The sequence below is a fragment of the Astatotilapia calliptera genome, chromosome 7, assembly GCF_964374335.1.
Source record: "Astatotilapia calliptera chromosome 7, fAstCal68.1, whole genome shotgun sequence".
Taxonomy (NCBI): Eukaryota; Metazoa; Chordata; class Actinopteri; order Cichliformes; family Cichlidae; genus Astatotilapia; species Astatotilapia calliptera.
Genome location: NC_137428.1, coordinates 10,267,047 through 10,288,267, shown reverse-complemented (window position 1 = coordinate 10,288,267; position 21,221 = coordinate 10,267,047). Strand labels below are relative to the sequence as shown.

Genomic DNA, 21,221 nt, shown 5'->3' with positions numbered 1-21,221 from the left:
GTATGCACCGTTGGACATGCTTCTTTGAAAGAATTGAAATTGTGAATTCTTGTTTCAGAACTTGTGTTTTTTGTTACATTTATCAGTGTAAAATTTATTAATTTAAGCTGTAACAAGCCTTTGTGAAATCTAAATTTAATGTTATAATGGCATCTCCCAAGTTCTGTTGCGTAAAATGAAATAATCTGAGGTGCAATCTGTGAGACCGTTTATCTCAACATTCTCAGGTCAGAGCCATAGAGCATGTCAGTCGCATTGCTGTATGCCACTGTAACTTTCTAATACAATCTGAGAGCCAGAAATTATGAATTATGATGAGCAATAATTATTACCATTTAAAACATCATAAATACTGTAATATTAATTATGTAATGATCAAAACAAGCACATTTCTAAATGAATTTAGCTTTTAGAAAGTGTTGTTTTTGTCTAAAAAGCTGTGTAAAGAAAGAGAATTTTGAGTTAGTTCTTTCTGAATATTTATAATACGAATATTCTCAACTTGGCCCAGACTCAGATGAAGCAAATTCAAATTGGGTAGTCTGCAAAATGTCCTTTCAACAAGTGTATTTTCATTTCTTTTTTAAGTGCATTTCACTTTATCCACAAATACTTGGTGGAAACAAAATAATAATGCAGTGGTTATGATAATATAACAATATAATAATAAAAAAAAAAAGACTTTCACATTTTTAATGTTGTTGTGTGAGCTGACATTAGTGATCTCTTAACATGTTACACTACACCTTCCTCTATGAACTTTAATGTTTGTCTTGATGGGAACAAATATTAATTAGCAATATGAGTGACTTAAGTTAGGTAAAAAATTTTACCTAAAAGAAAAACCTTTGGCAGTAGAGGATGTGAAATTCAGTAGTTTATACAACAGTTTAAATAGCCAGACAGTCTGTGATATGCTGTGAAAGGTAATGTAGATCTCCTGTGTAGCCAAGTTCTTTTTTGTACTTTATTGTGATCACTTTTTAAAATGTTCCTATTTCTTTCAGCTGATAAAAAAAAGAAGTTTTCTAAAGTGCGATGGAGATCACTGTAAATGTTGCAGTAAAAGATTATTTGACAATGTGGCTGTATTGAAAGCTGCTTTTGGAGACACCCCAATAATGATTGAATATGATGACTTCATAAAGAACTTGGGTCACTTTAAAAAAAAAAAAAAAGTCATCCCACTATCTTACTTAGTTGCGCATTAAGTCTCAATTCTGAACTGCATGCAGTCACTTTAATAGAAGGTTGTGTGCAAGGGGCATGAACAGCTAGACTACCATGTAGAAGACACACAGCTCAGAGTGACTATAGTAGAAGGAACAAAATGTTCAAAGGCCAGTAATACAACACATAATACAAGACAATAAAATACAAGCAGAAAACTTGCAAATTGGAGAGGAAATTGCATCTCACTACATTAGAGGATCGTCATTTAGACTGGAAAAAATTCTACTCTATTCTGTTGTTCTACAAAAAAGCCCTACGTAAAGCAGGAATATCTTACTATTTATTATTCAAGAAACTCTATTAGTAGCACATCTCCTAATCCAAGGTTTGGTGGTTCAATCCCTGCATGTCAGAGTGTCCTCGAGGAAGATACTGAATGCAGAAAGAGTTCATAAATTAATTTAATTTGAATCATAACATTTGTAAGAAATGGATGGTAATTAAATGTAAGAAGCAAAATCTCAGGACTTGATTGTAGAATTTATTACAGTGACAGTAATACATTTCTGTCTGTTCTACAGTGGGGGGAAGTATCAAAAGGAAAACTGGTATAAAAACACCATATTAATATAAAAGCATAGAAATGTCAACATGTGATATAAAAAATTTAAAAAAATGAAACCTGCCCAAAGAGTTTTTGGAATTCACAACACAGTATAAATGAAGTACAGAACAAAATGGCTAAAGATTAAAGGGCAATTAGCTAAACTGATGTAATCAATATCTTTTTGTTTTCACTGAGTCTGTTGTTAATTTTAATCTTGTGAATTGTTTTACGAAGCTATCTAAAAACATTTTTTAACTGAAATACGTGCACACAGAAAACAATAAAATGAGTCACATTTCCTTTAAGAAAATGAAAAATATCAGAAGTAATTTTATTAATATCCAGATATTATTTTGCCTATAAGCCTGATGTCACCGTCCTGCAAAATCCTCAGCATTCTTAAGTAGTTGGTGCTGTCTATAGAGACAGGCATACAGGACGTGTAAAGGATGCTTTCAAAGGAAAAGAACATGGTTGTTTAAAAACAATGAAAAGGTATAAGGTATTTTTAGGTATAAGATTAGTTAGGTAAAATAATACATCACAGGAAATGGAAACAAACATGTAATCCTTTTAATACAGTCTACACAGATGAAGGTGATCGATGTGATATTTGAACCGTTTAGCGATGTACTGACTTTTCCCATGTGACTGTTTTTTAATCATAATAAATTTATTTATAGAGTATAAATTTTACGCCTCATTTGTTTGCGTATACAACCTTGATCTAAAAAATTAGAATCCATTGCAAAAATCCACAATGAATTATAAAAAATGAACGAGGCTGAAAGTAAGCAGTGTAAAAAAAGAGAAGAAAGAAAAATCAAATAAATAATCTTGTCCCTCACATATGGAAAGTATAGCAGTCTGCAAACAGGAGGCTTAATCAGTGATCCACAAGATTCTGTCAGTATTTACAGACACATGTTCATTCACATTCTGGTCTCTTCTGGTGGTCCATTCATGTAGTGCTGAAGTGCCTGGTGTAAAGGCAGCCACTTCTTTATTGAAGCTTTGATAGCTATAATCCATCTGTAAAGAAAAACAGAAACGTCAACATGACAGCATCTTTCAACTGTTGTTTTTAAAAATATATATATTTTAAAAAGCTTATGTACGAGATAGTTTGATAAATCCTGCAATTGTCGTCTAATTTAAGCAGCACACTGGGATAGAGAGTGGAGAGTCGGAGGGCAGAAGCAGCAGCAGCAGCACACTGAGAAGCAGACACAACAAAAACACACTAGAAAGATGTCTTTGTGTACAAATAGAGTAACAGAATGTCACCACAGTCCCTGGCGTTGTTGGGTCAAATAGAAGACGCTGTTACAAGTCAGTCACTTTTGATACCTAAACCGCACTCATACAAAGCTCTCTTATACTGACACGGGTGTACTAAGTGCAAGATCACAGGGGTTGCTGTTCCTAGTACTAAGAAGACATGCTGGTCAGCCAACAAGCTCACGTACTAAGCCTGTGAATAAAACAAGAGTCAGTTCCTCACCGTTTATTTTCATTTGCGTTTTCAGCACACAGGTAGAAAGTTCTGAACTCATCAGATGGAGGTTTCAGCTCAATGACTGAATTCTTGGCTCCATAAGACTGCTCTCGCACCATGTAACCCTGAAGGTAGATGCCACCTGAAGAAATGATGATAAGATGAATATATGTTCCATTTTTTTCACAAATGTAGTCACAATGGAAGGTCACCAGACCAGATCATTCATTCGCAGCAGCAGGTCATGTATTTGCTTTCCTTTTTCAATCAAAAGAGCAAAACCACCTTTCAGCATTTATTATAAAAATAATTTCATTTAACTGGTAAGTGGTTATGCAGACACTTGAAGTGAGATTTTAAGGGACAAAACACTGTGAGACATAACCAATAGGTTTGAGTGATTGGCTTACTTGTCCTTACCTAAAAAATAAAAATGGGAATAAACATTAGTGACATTTTACATTGTATTTATGTCATTACATTCATGCTGGTAAGGCATAAAACTAATATGAAACAGAAAGTAAAAAAGCTCCACGGTGGCTGTTACAATAATTTATATAAGACCAAGGTGAAAAAGTATGTTTCTGTACTACAGTTTCTGGCCAATTAGAGAAGAGTGTATACAATAAATTGTTTCTCACCATTGCACACAGATCTGTTTTAGAACATCTGTATCATGTTGAACATGGGTCTAACAAACCCACAGAGATCCATTATTTAATATACAGAATTCCTTTGAGCCTTTATTCGATCCTTATTTTGATTCACCAGTTCATGAAATAGGCTGTCACCAACTTGCCGCTTGCTGTGGATGCACATATATATATATGAGCTGAAAATCAGCCTTGTTGACTGTTGCCAGCTTATCAGAAACAGCCAATGCTGATGATAGCGCTGATGTTTTTTGTTGTGTCACATTAACGTTTCCCCGTCAAGTGTGTTGTTGAGATAAAGAGCATGAACAAAGTTTATGAGAACAGTATTTTTTAGAGTGAATATTTATTTGTTTCCCCAACATAAAAGAGGAATAAAATAGGACAAGAATAACATGACCAAAGAGTTAAAAATTTTCACAGACAGATTTTAAAACACTCCTGTGGCAGTTTATTTACTCCTATAGAAATGTATAGGTTATAAAGTCATGATAACTGACACAAATAAACCTATTAATGAAAATGAGCGTATAGTTTGCTTTTCTAATGAATATACCAAGTTTTGCTATGAGATTGGCTTTGAATTTAAAAACTGGGGCAGTAGAAGTGTCTCTAAAAAACTCGATTGAATTCCTAATACACAGAGGAGCAGATAAGTAATAATAACACCACTCTAAATGTACAGACGAGTACTAGGGCCACATTAAGAAAAAAGAATATTATTGATCATTTTAAGACTAAAGTTACACTTTTGACAAAAGTAATTCTATTTTGAGAAAAGAAGTTGAATTTCTATTTCTATTCCTATAACTATTACCTTTAGTGTACAGAGACGAAAATATTTGCTATTGCATAAAGCTCAGTAAGCTGTTAATTCACCTGTAGTACACTCCCGATCAAAAGTTTAAAATCATATTTTGCAGGGTCTCTCGCAGCGCACCATCACGGCTGAGGTGGGATGCAGTAAGACAGTCATTTGGAATTTCTTAAATGATCCTGAGGGTTATGGAACAAAAAAGTCAAGTGGAACACCGAAAAATATTTCACCAGCAATGAGCCGGAGGATGCAGTTGGCTGTCCGTCAAGACACTGGATGATCCTCGACCGAAATTAAGGCCGTTACTGGTGCCGACGGCAGCCTGATAACCATCAGACGGCATCTGATACTGAAGGGCTTCAAAAATAAAAAACATCTTCAAAGGCCTCGTCTCCTTGAACGCCACAGAACTGACTGTTTGGATTTTGCAAAAGAGCACCAAACATGGGATGTTTCCAACGTTAATGCCGTTGAGAATACCATCACATTTTTGGACCATCCTGCATGTTCCCTTGATCTTAATCCAACTGAGAACCTTTGGGGATGGATGGCAAGAGAAGTTTACAAAAATGGACAACAGTTTCAGACAGTAGATGCCAATGCTTTGTGCAGCCGTCTTCACCACTTGGAGAAATGTTCCCACTCACCTCATGGAAACGCTTGCTTCAAGCATTCCGCAACAAATTTTTGCAGTGATCAACAATAACGGAGCTACTCATTACTGAGTTCATGTCTGGATCTTTGATTTCTGTTTTTTGGGGGGGGGGTTATGGGTTCTTTGAAGGTGTGGTCCTGATCTTTTGATGTAAAACAGCCAGTTTCAGTTTAAGCATTGTTTTCAATAAATTGAATGCTCAGAAAAATGTTTTGTCTCACTCCCATTTCTTCTTGTTGCATGTTGAAGCTTTACTTGGAACCTTGTTAAGATCCAACCAAGGAAAATATGATGTTTTTTGCCATTTTTCAAGTGGTCTGAAACTTTTGATCAACACTGTATAAGTAAGACTAGCTTAAACTCTGGAATCTTGACTTTGAAAATGATATAGTTGATAGTACACCCTTAATTTTTACTGATTGTTAACATCTTATTGCAAACTTCAGTTTTGTTGTTGAGAGCCCAGCACTGGTACTTTCTGGCATTTTCTGCTTGTGACATTTATATGACATCAAATAGTTTTTATAATTACAGTCAATTTTTTTGCAGCCTTTTTTCATCAACATTAAACATTTTAACAGAACTGTCCAAGGCTGTGGGAAGCAGGGGTGCTGAGGGTGCTGCAGCCAACCCCTGTCACCAAAGACAGACATCACAGTACCACCTGCCAAATGCTAAAAAAAAAAAAAAAATCAATAAAACACCAGTTCTGTCATTATTTTTCTCAGAAATATTTTTCCCTTCCTATAATTCTGGAACTGCCACTGCTATGTTCCATGTCAGTGTTTAAAACATGATGTAGAGCTGTACCTTGTGCGTGAGTTGCACGGATGCCACTGTACAAGTAGAGGCACCCATCCTTCAGAATGCAGTAGTGCTGTACCCAGGAATCCTTGCTTTTATCCATTTTATGAAGCAATCCAAGACAGTCTGGATTTTTTACAGCCAGCGGGGGCAGATTAGAGTTGTGTTTAGTGACATCCACCCAAACATGGTTCTAAAACATAAGAGTTATTTGAGATCAGTTTAAGCTTAAACTGGTAGTAAGCCACCACAATCAACAACATGACCTATTTACTCCAATCTGAGGTAAATGTTATATGCAATTAAATGAACATTTTCTGTAACAAGCCCTCTTTGATTTATGAAAATATAGAACTTACTTGTGTAATGGTATGGGTAGATTTCTCCATTGCTTCCAGCCATCTGGAATCCAACAAGACAAATAAGATTTTAAACATGGTTTTTATTTCAATTTCTCTCTTTCGCTTTTTGAAGAAATAAAGAATATAGACTGCAGTTTAAAGAACTGCAATTAGAATTCAGAATACAGAAAAAGAAAATGGTACATAAAAATATTTTAAATATGTTTGGTTTGGAAAGTTATATCTGTCATTCTACCTTTTCATTTCCTGGTTGGAAGTGGCGCAGAAGAAGTAAACTCGAAAACCAGACTGAGGATGACACTTAAACACAAATGGTTTTCCAAGTGAAGTGTCTGGTCCCACCTCAGCCCCTTCCATCTTTATTGCTGAAAGTGCCTGCCTTTTGCCTTCATCCTGTAATGACCATGAAGTAGCGCCAAAAGTACACAAAAATTTCTTTGTGGACTGTTTGATTTTGATGACCTGTATCATGCTTACCCGTTTGTGTCTGTAGTAGTAAAGGCAGCAGTCATGCGTCAGTACAAACCACCTCTTTCTCCATCCTTTAATCAGACCAGACTGAGTACGCTTATGAAGGTAACCACGACAGGCTGGTCTCGGTGCGTTAGGACCACGAGCAATGTCTGAACCAACAGTCAATGTCAGAACATCTGGACCTATAATATCAACAATATCACAGTTACCATCTAATTTACCCTTCTGGCCTCCATATTGGTTCTTTATGAATCCATTCCACAAATGTGCTTTATTGTTTATAGCACAACACACCTTGTCTGGCTAAATCAGCAGCTTCAGAATGAGGAATGCTGGTGACATCAATACCATTGACAGCTAGGACATAGTCTCCTACCATCAACCCAGCTTCCTCTGCAGCTCCATCTGAAACAGAAATAAATAAATGTTAAACTAACAAGGAAACAACACGATGTAAGTTATCAAAACAAATGACAAGCAGAAAAGCAAACACAGTCCTTACGGTACATAATTGCACAGAAATTTTTTCAAGTATTACACAACCTTTTTGTGGAGTTAGATTTTTGCTCATCTGCCTTCCCATTCTAAATACATAGGGCTGAGCCCATTTGGTTTGGAAAACCAAGATTTTTTTTTCAGCTATCTCCAAGTCAGGTCCTATTTCAACAGTAACATAAAAACTACAGAAGAACATAGTGGAGGCCTAGTCCCCCTTATACTAGAAGCTTATAAAGGGAAGATTAAAAATAAATTGATAGCTAAACTTTATCAGAACCTGCAATCACAGATCAATCAACCAATTATATTAAAATTAAATGGGAGATGGAGGCTAAAGTCAACATATCAGAGGAAAGTTGGTTAAATATATGTGGAACACAGATGAAAACTACTAGTTCGGGTTACTGAAGGGAAAAATGTTATTAGGTTTTTTATAACCCCCAAAATAAAATACAAACAAACTGGTCAACCGAGAGACGCTGCTGGAGAAACTGTGAGGAAAATATGGCAGATCACTTTCATATATTTTGGAAATGCCCAGTAATCCAACCATACTGCAGTGAAATGGTGAAATGGTCGAATCAATTTACTTGGTGACTGGTCTCAAATTAAATTTGGATTTCTGTACTGTGTATCTGGGCGATATCCCATCAGCAGTCTTCTTAAGGGACAAATATTTGATAAATATCCTGTTGGGAGCGGGTAAAAAAGCTCTTACCAGGAAGTGGCTGGAGAAAGAGCACCCAACAAAGAAAGATTGGATAGGAATAATGGAGGAAATATACAGAATGGAAAAATTTACATCTCTTTTGAATCTCAAAAGGGACCAATTTCATAAAAACTGGAGGAAGTGGGAGAGATTTGTTGAAGGTGGAAATGTGGGATGATGGGTGGTGGGTTATATAACCAGAGTTTAGCTAAATATTTTTTAATGCAACCACTGGAAGAAGAAAAGCCAGCTAAGGATGTGGCCACTGCTTTTAGAAGGCATAAAATAGACTGGAAATACCCTTCCGAACATCACCAGGGGTGGACTGTAAAGTGCTACGTAGACTTCAGCAGTAACACAAAACCTGAAGACACCTAAAAAGAGGTGGAGGGGAGCTCCCCCAGACCGGGCAGATATGAGGGTTTCACTGTGCCAAGATGTTGTTGTCAGTGTGTATTATGTTTTTTGTTTTTTTTATGTGGATGAATGTCAAAATTATAAAACTTTCAATAAAAATAAAGTATATAAAAAAACAAGAAGTAAAGTATAAATTTGCAGTTTTTTACTAACTCATGTTTTATACCTAATTCTTGATTCAATTTTATTTATTTAGTGCCAAATCACAACAAGAGTTGCCTTAGGGCACTCTATACTGTGAGGTAAGGACCCTAAAATAATACAGAGAAAACAGAGAAACCCCAACAATCTAATCGCCCTACATGAGCAAGTGCTTTGGTGACAGTGGGAAGATAAAACTCTCTTTTAATAAGGAGAAACCGCCAGCAGAACCAGCCTCAGCAAGGGGCAGCCATCTGCCACGACCATTTGGTGGTGAGGGGAGGAATACAGGACAAAGACAAGTAGTGCAAGAGAGTCAGAGAATAATAATAAATTATGATTAACTGCAGAGTGATGTTTTATATGTGCATTGAAGGACATATCGTGGTCAAAATTGACTCTAAGACTCCTCACAGTGCTACTGGAGGCCAAGGTAATGTCATCAAGAGTAAACATCCAGTTGGATTCAATATTTCTAAGATTTTTAGGGCTAAACTATACACTAGGGTGGCTGTAGCTCAGGTGGCAGAGCAGGTCAGCCACTAACCAGAAGGTCAGTGGTTCGATCCCAGGCTGCCTACTGGCTGCATGCCAAATATCCTTGGGCAAGATATTAACCCCGTGTTACTGGTGGTGGCCAGAGGGCCCGGTGGCGCCAGTGTCCGGCAGCCTTGCCTCTGTCAGTGCGCCCCAGGGCAGCTGTGGCTGCAATGTAGCTTACTATCGCCAGTGTGTGAATGTGTGTGTGAATGGGTGAATGACTGAATGTAGTGTAAAGCGCTTTGGGGTTCTTAGGGACTGAGTAAAGCGCTATACAAATACAGGCCATTTACTAACCTATAGCTGAATTAAACATAATCTTAGTGTGTGGTGAGGTCTCTCCATTTACCTGAATGTATTAGATAGATACAGTTCAAACCACTGCAGCGCAGTACCTGTAATTCTTACACCATGCTCTAATTGCAACAATATTGTTGTTGTTGTTATTATTATTTTTATTATTGTTGTTGTTGTTGTATTGTATGGTATGGCCTGTATTTGTATAGCACTTTTCTAGTCCCTAAGGACCCCAAAGCGCTTTACACAATCAGTCACCCACCCATTCACACACACATTCACACACTGGTGATGGCAAGCTACATTGTAGTCACAGCTGCCCTGGGGCGCACTGACAGAGGCGGTTGTGGTCAATCGTATCGACTACTGAACTGAGGACTAGCAGGATAAGCACAAAGATGAGTCCACTGTCAGAGGCCATAAGAAGATTATTTGTAACCTTCACTAAAGCTGTTTCTGAGCTGTGATGAGCTCTGAAACCTGACTGAAACTTTTCAAATAAGCCATTCCTCTGCAGATGATCAGTTAGCTGTTGGGTACTCTTTCAAGAATTCTTGGGACAAAAGGAAGGTTGGAGATTGCCCTATAATTAGCTAAGACCGCTCAGTCAAGTGACGGCTATTTAAGTAATAGTTTTAACTACTGCCAACTTGAAGGTCTGTGGTATGTAGCTAATTAATAGTGATAGGTTGATCACCAAAGTTGTTTTCTTTGGTTGCCTCCCCAATTGGACCAGTAATGACATGTTTAGCAAGTGGTGTCCAAAAATGATGTGGGCTTTATAAATGATTGGGAAATTTTCTACAGAAAACCCAGTCTTGTTAGGAGAGAAAACATCTATCCCACTTTGGATCGAGCAGCTCATGGATGGGTCTCATTTCTAGAGATCTGGCCAATTTTATAAACCCCTCCCCCAAAACGTGACTATCCAGAGTTGGGACCAGGAAGCAGAGTTGCAATCTTACACACCTCTCATCACTGGCTGTGTAGACTTAGAGACTGTGTCAGCTCCCAAACAGACAAACCAAAGATCAGGTAGCTGCTCTGCACTGTTGCCACATGGCATTGAAGAAGATAACAGTGGATTAATTATATCTTTAAACTTAAACCCTCTGGAACACAAACTTGGAGTAATCAGGACCCTACAACACCGAGCAGAAAATGTTCCCTCTAAGCCAGAAGGGGAAAGGGGGTAAAACACACATGTAAAGAAAGCTCTTAAAACATGTGGTTCTCCTAACTGGGCTTTCGACAAATCAGCAAAGATGCACAGAGCAGAAGGTCAGACACAACTAGGGAGAATCAGGACAAGCAGAACAATATTGTCATCTCTTATGTAGCAGGTTTATCAGAGAAACTCAGGAGAGTCTTCTCCAAGCATGACATCCCAGTGTACTTCAGACCCAGCCTCACACTCAGACAAAAACTGATTCATTCCAAGGACAAAACTCCCGTACACAACCTTAACAATGTAGTGTATGCTGTACAGTGCAGCAAGGAATACTCAGACCTCTACATTGAAGAAACCAAACAGCCACTCCATAAATGCATGGCACAACATAGAAGAGCCACCTTGATGGGACAAGACTCAGCTGTCCATCTGGATCTAAAGGACAAAGATCACTCTTTTGAGGATGCCAATGTTCACATTTTGGACAGAGAAGACAGATGGTTTGAATGAGGAGTGAAAGAAGCCATCTATGTCCACTGTAAACGACCTTCTTTGAACAGAGGCGGTGCCTTACAGCACCAACTGTCTGCCATCTATAATCCAGTTTCGAGATCCCTTCCCAGACGCCTAAACGCCCACTCACATCCTGGGCCATCTGACCTCAGGAAATCACATGATAGGTTGGGGCTAGATCTCACAATGGATTCACCTGAAACCCTGATTGTGGCCCACACCTGTTTTCACACCTTGGCTCGTGTGATTAGGTAGAGGATAAACAGCAGGTCCACGAAATGTGTAATTACATTTGCATCCTGGTTACTTTTGCAATGCTTAAATTCCAGAAAATAAAAAAAACACGCAAAATAACAACTACAAAGCAGTTGAGTCAGCACTATGATATAGAAATTTACTTACTTGTGTCAACCTCTGTGACCACAATGGGTTTAGAAAACTGTATTCGAAAGCCCCAGGGATATTCTCCTGTCCCTTTGCTGATCTTAACAGTCCTCTCTCGAACTGGAAGATGTTTGAAGATGATGAAAGAGATGTTTAACAAGAGCAGCAAAATGTACACAGCAGGTAAAAAAGGTATTGAACTCATCACCAATTTTCTAGGTAAATATCCAATGTACACAATCAAACCAAATATGTACATGAATTAATTTATGTGTAATAATGAGAAAATGACACAAAATCGTCATTTTAATAGCACTCTACTTTTTACACAGTCATACTCACTATTTACAATTCACACCCCAACGCATACACCCAACGGGCCACGTTTAACACTGACAAGCAGAGATAGGAGCAGGCAGGTCTTCATGCACCCGTGTTTCCTGCACCTTGTCTGGGGCAGAGGTTGGCTGGTGTTCCAGGGTCAAGCCAACTGCATCCCAGGGTTGCTGTTGGCTCTGGGGATCATCCATTCATCCGCACTTCGAAGGGCAGGGTGGATGTGGATGGTTATCTGTCTTTGTGCAGCTTCATGAGGGGTGGGGAGGGGGTTCCTCTCCCTGCTGCTATCCACTGGTTGTTGTTGCCCCACCCACAGGATATGGGCATTTGCTGGCTCTGGGGTGCCTGGCTGGGCGATTTGGTGTGATTGCTGACCTGCTGCCTGGTTGGCTTGGACATTTTTGTTGCATTGGGGCTCCACCGATTGCGCCCAGGTCATTTCCTCGGATTGTGCTGGGATGGCCGGCCTCTGCCAGGGTCAGCTGCCTAGTGCCTCTGGTTCTTTAGCACTCCTGCCTTTTAGCTGTGGGCTTCCCTCTTCCTTAAACCGGCAGGGACACACTTTGGCCTCGGATTTTCAACACTCTTGGGGGACTGGGTGGGGTCTTCCCCTGTCTGTCTCTCGTCCCCAGGGGACGTTGTTGCAGTCTCTCACCCTCATTATCAAGTACGTTTCATGACAAACACCCATGCACAGGCACTCACATTCTTTCTTTCTCTCTCTGTTTCACACAGACACTCACACACACGCAAAATTGTATGTTCCTCTTGGCAAAGCAAATGTGTTTGGCACCACAAAGCATTTAGATCATGAATCTGGTTGCTAAAACTTCCAGACAGGACAGGTTACTAAAAAGAAAGAAATATATTTACTTAGAGGATTGTTAGTTTGTTCAATACTTATTTCACCCGCTGTATGTACACTACCGGTCAAACGTTTTAGAGCACCCCGATTTTTAGAAGATTATGCAGTTTAATGCCTCATTGCACTCTGAAATGAAAGCATATTACAAATAAGCAATGCAAAGCACAGAAATCGTGGAATCAATTTATAGAGCAAAATGTATTCTAAACGTTTGACTCATCAAAGTAGCCACAGATATAACAGCTGAACATGCCCGTGGCATTCTTTCTACAATAGCAATCAAATATTCTTCAAAACGTTTTTCCCATATCTGTTGCAGAAGTTCCCATAAATGTGTGGCACTTGTAGGTTGCTTTGTTTTCGCTCTTCTGTCCAGTTCATCCCAAACTAGCTTGATGGATAGTAAGTCTGGAGACTGTGCTGGTCACTCCATGTTTTCAAGCTTACCATCTTGTTCTTTTTTCCTGAGGTAATCGATTTTCTTGCTATAGGATGAGCTCTTGACCAACTAGGCACATATCAGACGGTACTGCATGGTGCTGCAGAATGCTGTGGTAGCCGTTTCTGTTCAGGGTGCCTCTCACTCTGTACAAGTCACCACCCCCTGATCCAGCAAAACAGCCCCAGGCTATCACACTTCTTCCTCCACGTTTGACAGTTGATGCCACACACTGTGGAACCATCCTTTTGCTTACTTGACAGCATCCAAAGATTCCTTGTGATGAACCAAAGATTTCAAATTTTGATTCATCAGTCCATTTTCCAGTCTTCTGTAGTCCAGTGGCAGCGTTTCATGGCCCAGGCAAGCCTCTTTGTTTTATTCTGACGTCTTAGCGAGGGCTTTCTTTCTGCAGCTTGTCCTGTCAAACCTACAGCTTGAAGGTTTTCTTCACAGTTGAAACTGAGAATTGCTTACTACAGTTGCTATTAAGCTGTGCTTGAAGCTGTTGTCCTGTATGCCGCAAGCTGTTAACTCTCAGAAACTTGTTCTCTGATTCAGTTGTGGCTTTGCATCTGCCAGACCTCTTCCTGTCAGAGTTTGCCCCAGTTTATGAGTGCCACTGTACTAACTGACACCTTGACTTTCTTTGCAATTTATCTGTAGGAAGACGTACATTTTTAAGTGTTATGCTGGTGTGGCTCTCTTCCATTGTCCATTTTGTTTTTTGCACTGTTTTTTTTTTTTTTAGCAACACACTACTTTCTGCAGTACAGTGCTGTTCAACTGATGCTCACGAGGGTACGGTACCACAGTGTGTTCCTACACTGCTGTTATGCAGACAGAGGGGGTTGTAAGTAATCCAGAAAAGTTGGAACACCTGTAGGAATTAGTTGCACTAGCTTTCAAGGCTTGATCAACCTCCATTGCTGCCGAACAGCTGCACTTTTTTCAGTTTTGGGTAACCTTACCTTTTTTTTTAACCTCTGGCAGTTCACCACGTACCTTTGTACCATTTCAAGCTATTCATTGGAGTAGAACTACTTGAACTGCAATAAATAACTGGAAAAATTGGGGTGTTCTAAAACGTTTGACTGGTAGTGCTAAGTTAAATTCACAGTAATATCTCTGCAGTACTCAAGAGTTTCTCAGTAATTCTCAGTAACAACTAGGATTCAGTACTAAATGACCTGTTACTGTCATTAAATTAAATAAAGTTAACTTTTTTGTAAAAACACAAAAGCTACAGCTTACTTGAGACGGCACGAGTTCTGGTGGTTAGGCTGGTATGAATTCCCCCAGAGCCTACATTATCTCCTTGAAAAATCCATGCTGATGAGTGGAATGTTTCTGTATAAAAGCCCCTGTCTTCATTTTCTTGAAATGCTATGTCCATAGAAGGCGTGTCCTCTGATACTAGCAAAACAAAGAAAGACACAAATCAAACAAACGAACACTAAACAGCACAATTCATTACATATAGATGCATTTCTATATCTGCAGTTGTCAAATCAGCAAAGAAGTGTAAGGAGCTTGGAAAGAAAGCGACTTAAGTTTTGAATACCTGTCCACCTGGTTGTATAAAACTGAAGAAACTTCGCAGATGAGATGTGAAACATCTTCACAAAACTTAAAGAAGTCCAGTCACTTTTTATGGATAATAAACAGATAATACAGCATTCTGCTTGCACCACTTACAGGACTGGCAGATCAAATTTAATCACTAAACTTACTCTTTATGACATTTTTTCCCTGACATTTGTTCAAGCTTTCCATCAAAGTCACCTGATTCCTCTGTGATGTCACTGGTGATTGAGCTTCCTCCAACAGAGCTCCACTGCTTGCTCTCTTTGAAGAGCTTTCGCCTTTTAGCCAAGTGTTCAGAGCCACTTGTTTCCGAATCTTTATGAACCACAGGCTTCAGATGCTCCTTGATCTCTAAAGAAGCTGGGAATGGTCATGAAGAATCACAAATAGGTGAGTTTTACATAACTAATTGGCTGAAACGAATTTAAATGAATATGAATGGAAATAACTTACATTTAGATACAAACTGTTTTTCAGTCCTGTTAGTTTTACTAAGCGTCTCTTTTGCAAGGACCTCTGTGTCTTTAAAATCTTTTGCTGGACCTGGTGATATGCTTGCAGGTTGTCTTGAATTTTCTGTGTCGATTTCCAGATAATCTGTCCTCTCATTTATCAGTGGGAGAATAGGGTCGGTATCTTCCATGTTTTCACTAGTTGGTTTAGGTTTAATGTCCTCTGTAACCTCATTTAAGTTTAATGATTCTACATCTAAGTCCTGCAAGAGGGACATGCATGGGTCGTCCACAGCATTTCTAAAATCCCTCTTTAGACAACTATCCAGGGATAATTGTGAGTCCCTCTGCAAGAGACTTGGCTCAAATGCACCATCTGTTATTGTCTGAACTGAGAACTTGCTATATCTGGGTAAAAAAGAGACTGAATCCTTCTGGTTTGCATTTTTAACCTCATTGTTTGCAGGTAGTATTTCTGGGTGACTCTGTAGCATATGTTCCTCTGAGCCACTGCAGGATGGAGGGATGACTTGTATAGAAAAAGCTCTTCGAGTTAGCTCTTCTGTAAGGGGCTCTGGACTGTGATATTCTCCTTCTCCAAATTCTTGGTCAAATCCACTGTCTGCTACTTCACATTGATCAACAGTATATTCACAATCATCAGTGTCTAGACTTTCCATATCCTTATAAATGCTCAAGTTAGTATCATGTTGACTGTTGAAGTCATGCCTTTCACAGTGTTCAGTGTTCATGATGATTTCAGGATTAATCTCAGAACCAGTCACATAGAATGGACTGAGCAATGGCTGTGCTCTGGCATGGCTGTCTAGAATTTCCGGAACTTGTTTTAAACTCCCTTTGGTTTGTGAAAATGTATCATTTTCTAATCCAAATGCAGATAACCTGTCATCGCCCTTTTCAGTCCTTTCTAGCTTCTCTGTCTGGAGGGGAAGTGAGCACATGACCAAAGAGGAAAAAGATTCTCTGTAAGGTAGCTGGAGATCTTCCTGCATCAGTCCTAGACCCTGTGACATCCCAGGAAATGTTTGACGTCTTTTCTTGGGTAATGAACATACTTTGTGTTCGACGGTGGCAATACTATTATTTCTAATCCAGGATTTTCTTTTCTGACTATTGATGAAGTCTTTCATGAAGCTAGACCTGTTGGTAGACATCAAGGGTCTCATGAACACTGGGTCATAATTGTCAGATTGTGATAACTCATCAAAAGAAGGTGGCAGACCCCCTCTTTCTTCTTCTTGTGCACAAAATAGACATTGAAGTTCCTCAGTGGAGGTCAAGTCTCCTCGTTTATCAACAGCTGGACTAGAAGTGTTGATTCTACAAGAAGCTAAGTCTTGTGTCAGACCTTCTAAACTATTGTTTTTAATATCTGCAAACTCTTGGGGTGGGGGGATGTGCCAGAACCCATCACCAGAACTGAGACTTGTATGGAAACTTTGCCTCTTTCCTTGAGGTTTAATATTTAACAGCAGCGGTGGGCTTGATAGATGATCTGCCAGTTTAAAGTCTCCCGATCCTTGTTGTTTGTCATCACTACAGCATTGACTGCAGTCTGGATTGTCCCATATATTTGCAGATCTGGCACATTTTGAATCACAATAAGGCTCAGTTTGTTTACTTGTGGTTCCAGTGTGATCTTTGTCATTATTGTTGTGATTTTTTTCCTCATCAGTGACATTATCCAATGGTTGTTCAGAAGACTCATTGTCTGGCATCCATGTCTCCTCAAATTTGCTCTTAAAAACCTCAGTACTGGACCAGCTTTTATTCATGAAAACAAGTGTGGTCTTGTTGCCAGATGTATTAAGCTGAAGTTTTAAATGTGATCCAGTGCAGTTAATATTCAGGATGTTAGTAACTGGAATTGGTGAGTGGATTTGATTTTCAGATAAGGGTTCTTGTGACTGCTGAAACATAATATTTGGTGATGAATCTCCTGTTACAGAAACTGAGGTTACTATTTTCACTCCGTTCTTCTCGTCCTTTGTTGTTTTGGTATAAATACTCTTTTGGTGTGCAAATGAATTCAAGTGATAATCTTGCTTAAATCTTTTCTCCTTGGGTTCAGGATTGTTGTATTTTTCCTCATCTTCAGATCTTGACAGTACATTTTCCTTTCGAAAAGAGTCTGTTTCTCCCTTTTCAACAATGTCATCTTTGGTGCAGACAGTGCTTTTGTTCTGCTTTTTAAAGATGTATGGTGAGATACTCTCTGAAAGAAAAAGCAAAATAGTGAAATAATTATATTAGAGGATGTTTGACAGTACAAGTATTATAGTGCTTACTCATAGTTTGTTCTGGTTTCTTTCTAATATTGTAGGCCCTTTACTGTAACAATATAAAGCTCAAATGCTGTTGTGAGTTAGTGCTACATAAATAAAATGATATAACACAATTTTCCCAACACTACAAAATTACTTTGGAACTGGTGAATTTCATTCTGGGGTTGCTTGATTGTTGGATACCTCATGCATTGAGGTTTAAGTACTGATCAATACTTTTGCTTGTTTATTTTAGCTTTTTCTCCATAAAGTTAAAAGCCCATTAGGATTCAACATTATACTAGTTATGCCATAAAACCCACTATTATGAAGCTGCTATTAGTCCTCTACCGGTCTCAAGAAGTACTTGCACGTTGTATGCACGTGTGGAGAAAAATGTGAATCAGCTAAGCACAAGATTAACCTCACTGCGTCCTCCCAAGCTCCAACTCACGTTTGTTGCTGCTGGAGCTCTTCCTCCTCTTGCTATTTCTCCTTCTCCCCCTCTTGCTCATTCTGAAATCCACCACAGTCTCACATCCGCTGGGAAACAAAACACTGAACGAAGACAAACAAGTGTTGTATTTTTTATGGGTATATGTACACATTTTGGCTCAATACATTTTCAGATTCCAGACTAAGCAGATCATATGTCAGTTTGCTCTGACTGTTTTAATGAATGTTTTGCTTGGCATTTTGTACACTGACATGAAAGCAATTATTAAAGAAACAGAAAATGTAAATCATTAAGATGCTTAATTCTCAGTATTTATCACCATTTTTTTTAAAAATACAAACACTAGTAATTATTGAAATGTCTAATTACTGTTGAACAAACTGATACAAAAGGAAAAATTATAACCTGGCAATATCCAGTTATGTACAGAAAGTTTATGCACTGGTATATAATCCTGTGCAACTCAGTTAACATGTGCATCAAACAGTTTCCTGCTTAAGAAGCAAAAAACAAACAAACAAAAAAACCTCCTTTTGTCTGAATGAGCACCATCTATAAACAGATAAAACATCAAAGTGTGTTAACAAGTTAGAGCTGACACCTGGTTTTGTTTTGTTTTTTTGTTTTTTGTTTTGTTTTTCTGAGAAAGACAAGAGATGATTTTCAATAAACGACAATAATGTCAGTAAAGTCAGACATGTGACTTATTCAAATGTGAAAATTAGAGCTGTTAGTAGGGGTGCAACGATATTCGTATCGATATTGAACCGTTCGATACAGTGCTTTCGGTTCGGTACGCATATGTATCGAACAATACAACATTTGTAATTTATTTTATCAACTTTCCTTCTGACGATGCTGTCTGTGTGGAGCGCTCAGTGAATCTGCGTTCGACTACTCCGCCTAGACTGCACTGTCGAGCGCAGATCCACTGAGCGCTCAACACAGACAGCATAGTCAGAAGGAAGAGCGCAGGGCACCTCCCCCACCCTCATTCAGATCTGGCGTTTGGAACTATTTTGGTTTTCATGTGACGTATGACCCTGAAGGTAAGCGCGTCATGGACTAAAGTAAAACAGTATGTTGGATGTGCCATGCAATGCTCAATTACATGGGTGGGAACTAGTGTGTTAGCGCAGTTAGCTCGTTAACGTGTTGGCCGTCTAGCCCCATGCACGGGGCGATCGGCGGTAGCTCGTTAACGGAGATTTGCCATGTTGTGGTTTTAAGGTCATTTCAACGAGATTAACCTGAAAGCACTAGTGGGAACACAACGAATATGACTGCACATTTACGCCGACATCATCCTAGTGCAAAGACAAAAACAACAAGCATGCTACTAACTTTAGCCGAGTCATTTAGACAGCTGTTAGCACATGATTCTCCTTATGCTGCTGAGAATATAGCCCAGAAGAAGCGGATAGTATAGCTTTTATTTTGGAAAGAGACATTTCTCTGTAATAAACTCTCTTTTTCCAAAGATGAGTGATTCCTCAATCAGATACAGGGCTTGCAATATCGCTAGCCTGACGTCCTGGGGCTAGCGATTTTTTCAGTCGGGCTACCAAAATCTATCTCTTCCCTGCCCGTCGGGCTATTGTAGGAAAAATATATGTCAATGCTTTTGCATTCTTTCAGAAATGTAGCTGGGTAATTATGTCATTGGCATCGGTGAGCCACTGTCAATATGTGACATATTGAAGTCGCGTTTGAATTTGCGCTCGTTTTTTTGCTTTCACTTTGCAATCGTGCGAACTGTGTATAGAGAGCGACAGCACTGATCTGTGAGTGATGATAATTTGTGCACCAATTCCTCTGACATCGTCTTATTAATCGTTAGCTTACTATGCAAACATGACAAGTGAAATCTCCCGCAGCTTAAACATGTGAGAGGTTGATCGCGCAGAGAATCGCTGAGCTTATGTGAGTGCGTGTGTAAAAGCAGCAGGATTTATATTTGACTACGATGACCTTCACAGACAGATATATATTTTAGTTCTGCTGAGCCAAATAAGACAGGTCAGGGTGAAGAAGTGACAGCCAAATAAAAGCTTACCACAAAACTGAGAAGTTATGACAAATCAGACTATAAGGCAAAAAGAAAGTGCAGCTTTATGGTTTCATGGACAAAATAATTTCTGTGGCTGCAATATGATGAGCTAAATAACCAGGGCTGCACATAAGTGGTCCGCAGGTGCGCATTCGCTGTCAAAATAAAAAACACGCACAAGGGTTAGGGTTAAATTTAAAAACTGTACTTTTGAGTTAAAATATATATTTATAATTTTAATAAATGACAAATTAAAAAGGCATGAACATTTTTTTGTATCGAAAAAATATCGAACCGTGACACCAAAGTATCGAACCGAACCGTGAATTTTGTGTATCGTTGCACCCCTAGCTGTTAGGTTACTATGTTTAATGTTAGAAAGCTTTGCTCTATAGGGATCATGTTGACCAAGTAAACTTATTTTAAAAATAGAAAAACATCTGACTTACCTATTGATGTGATATCCTGATGACTGCTATCAAACCTTTATGTAGCAGACATGAAAAGATAGACAGACTGCCGGCGAACAGCTGCTTCTTTTCCACTGTCTACATTGCCTGTGTCTCTCAGACTGTTCCAGTTCTTATTGTTTCTATTCTTGATACTAAGCAGCTTATTACGCTTAATCTTGTCAGTCACTGATGATGCAGTACTAAGCCTGCTTATTCAGCTATACTTTTTCACTGGTCAATTGAAAGCAGAAAGCACATGATGCACATTTTTTCCTACATGTTTAAAAAGCATTCACCCCTATCTCTCTATGTCCTTTTTTCACAATACCAACTGTGAATAACTACCTCCCTTTTGCTCAACGATTCCTGCAATTATTTACTTTTTTTAAATGTTTATATTACACTTTGCAGAGCCAAAGCAAAGTGTTGAGTTTCACTAAAAAGACTATTGCCTTTTTGATGAAGGTGCTAAAGTATGGATGCCTCTAAAGAGAAATAGGATCATAACAGAACAGTTATATTAGCAGGACATTAGTTGTAATTAAAAGAATTTTAAATTCAATTCTGAATTTCAACAAAGGT

The 21,221-nt window shown here is 38.8% G+C and overlaps 1 protein-coding gene across 1 annotated transcript; it reads right to left on the bottom strand.

Annotated features, from left to right (window-relative positions):
* Positions 1-1,694: 1,694 nt before the first annotated feature.
* Positions 1,695-20,782, bottom strand: pdzph1 (PDZ and pleckstrin homology domains 1). The gene is made up of 13 exons (XM_026172989.2): positions 20,637-20,782; positions 18,135-18,238; positions 15,397-17,631; positions 15,142-15,303; positions 14,611-14,772; positions 11,732-11,833; positions 7,338-7,448; positions 7,047-7,225; positions 6,805-6,962; positions 6,567-6,609; positions 6,214-6,400; positions 3,285-3,420; positions 1,695-2,812 (listed from the first exon to the last, which is right to left on the bottom strand). Exons 2-13 carry the CDS (start codon positions 18,193-18,195, stop codon positions 2,713-2,715), a joined length of 3,636 nt encoding a protein of 1,211 aa, XP_026028774.2. The 5' UTR covers positions 18,196-18,238; positions 20,637-20,782; the 3' UTR covers positions 1,695-2,712.
* Between the last annotated feature and the right edge of the window lie 439 nt (positions 20,783-21,221).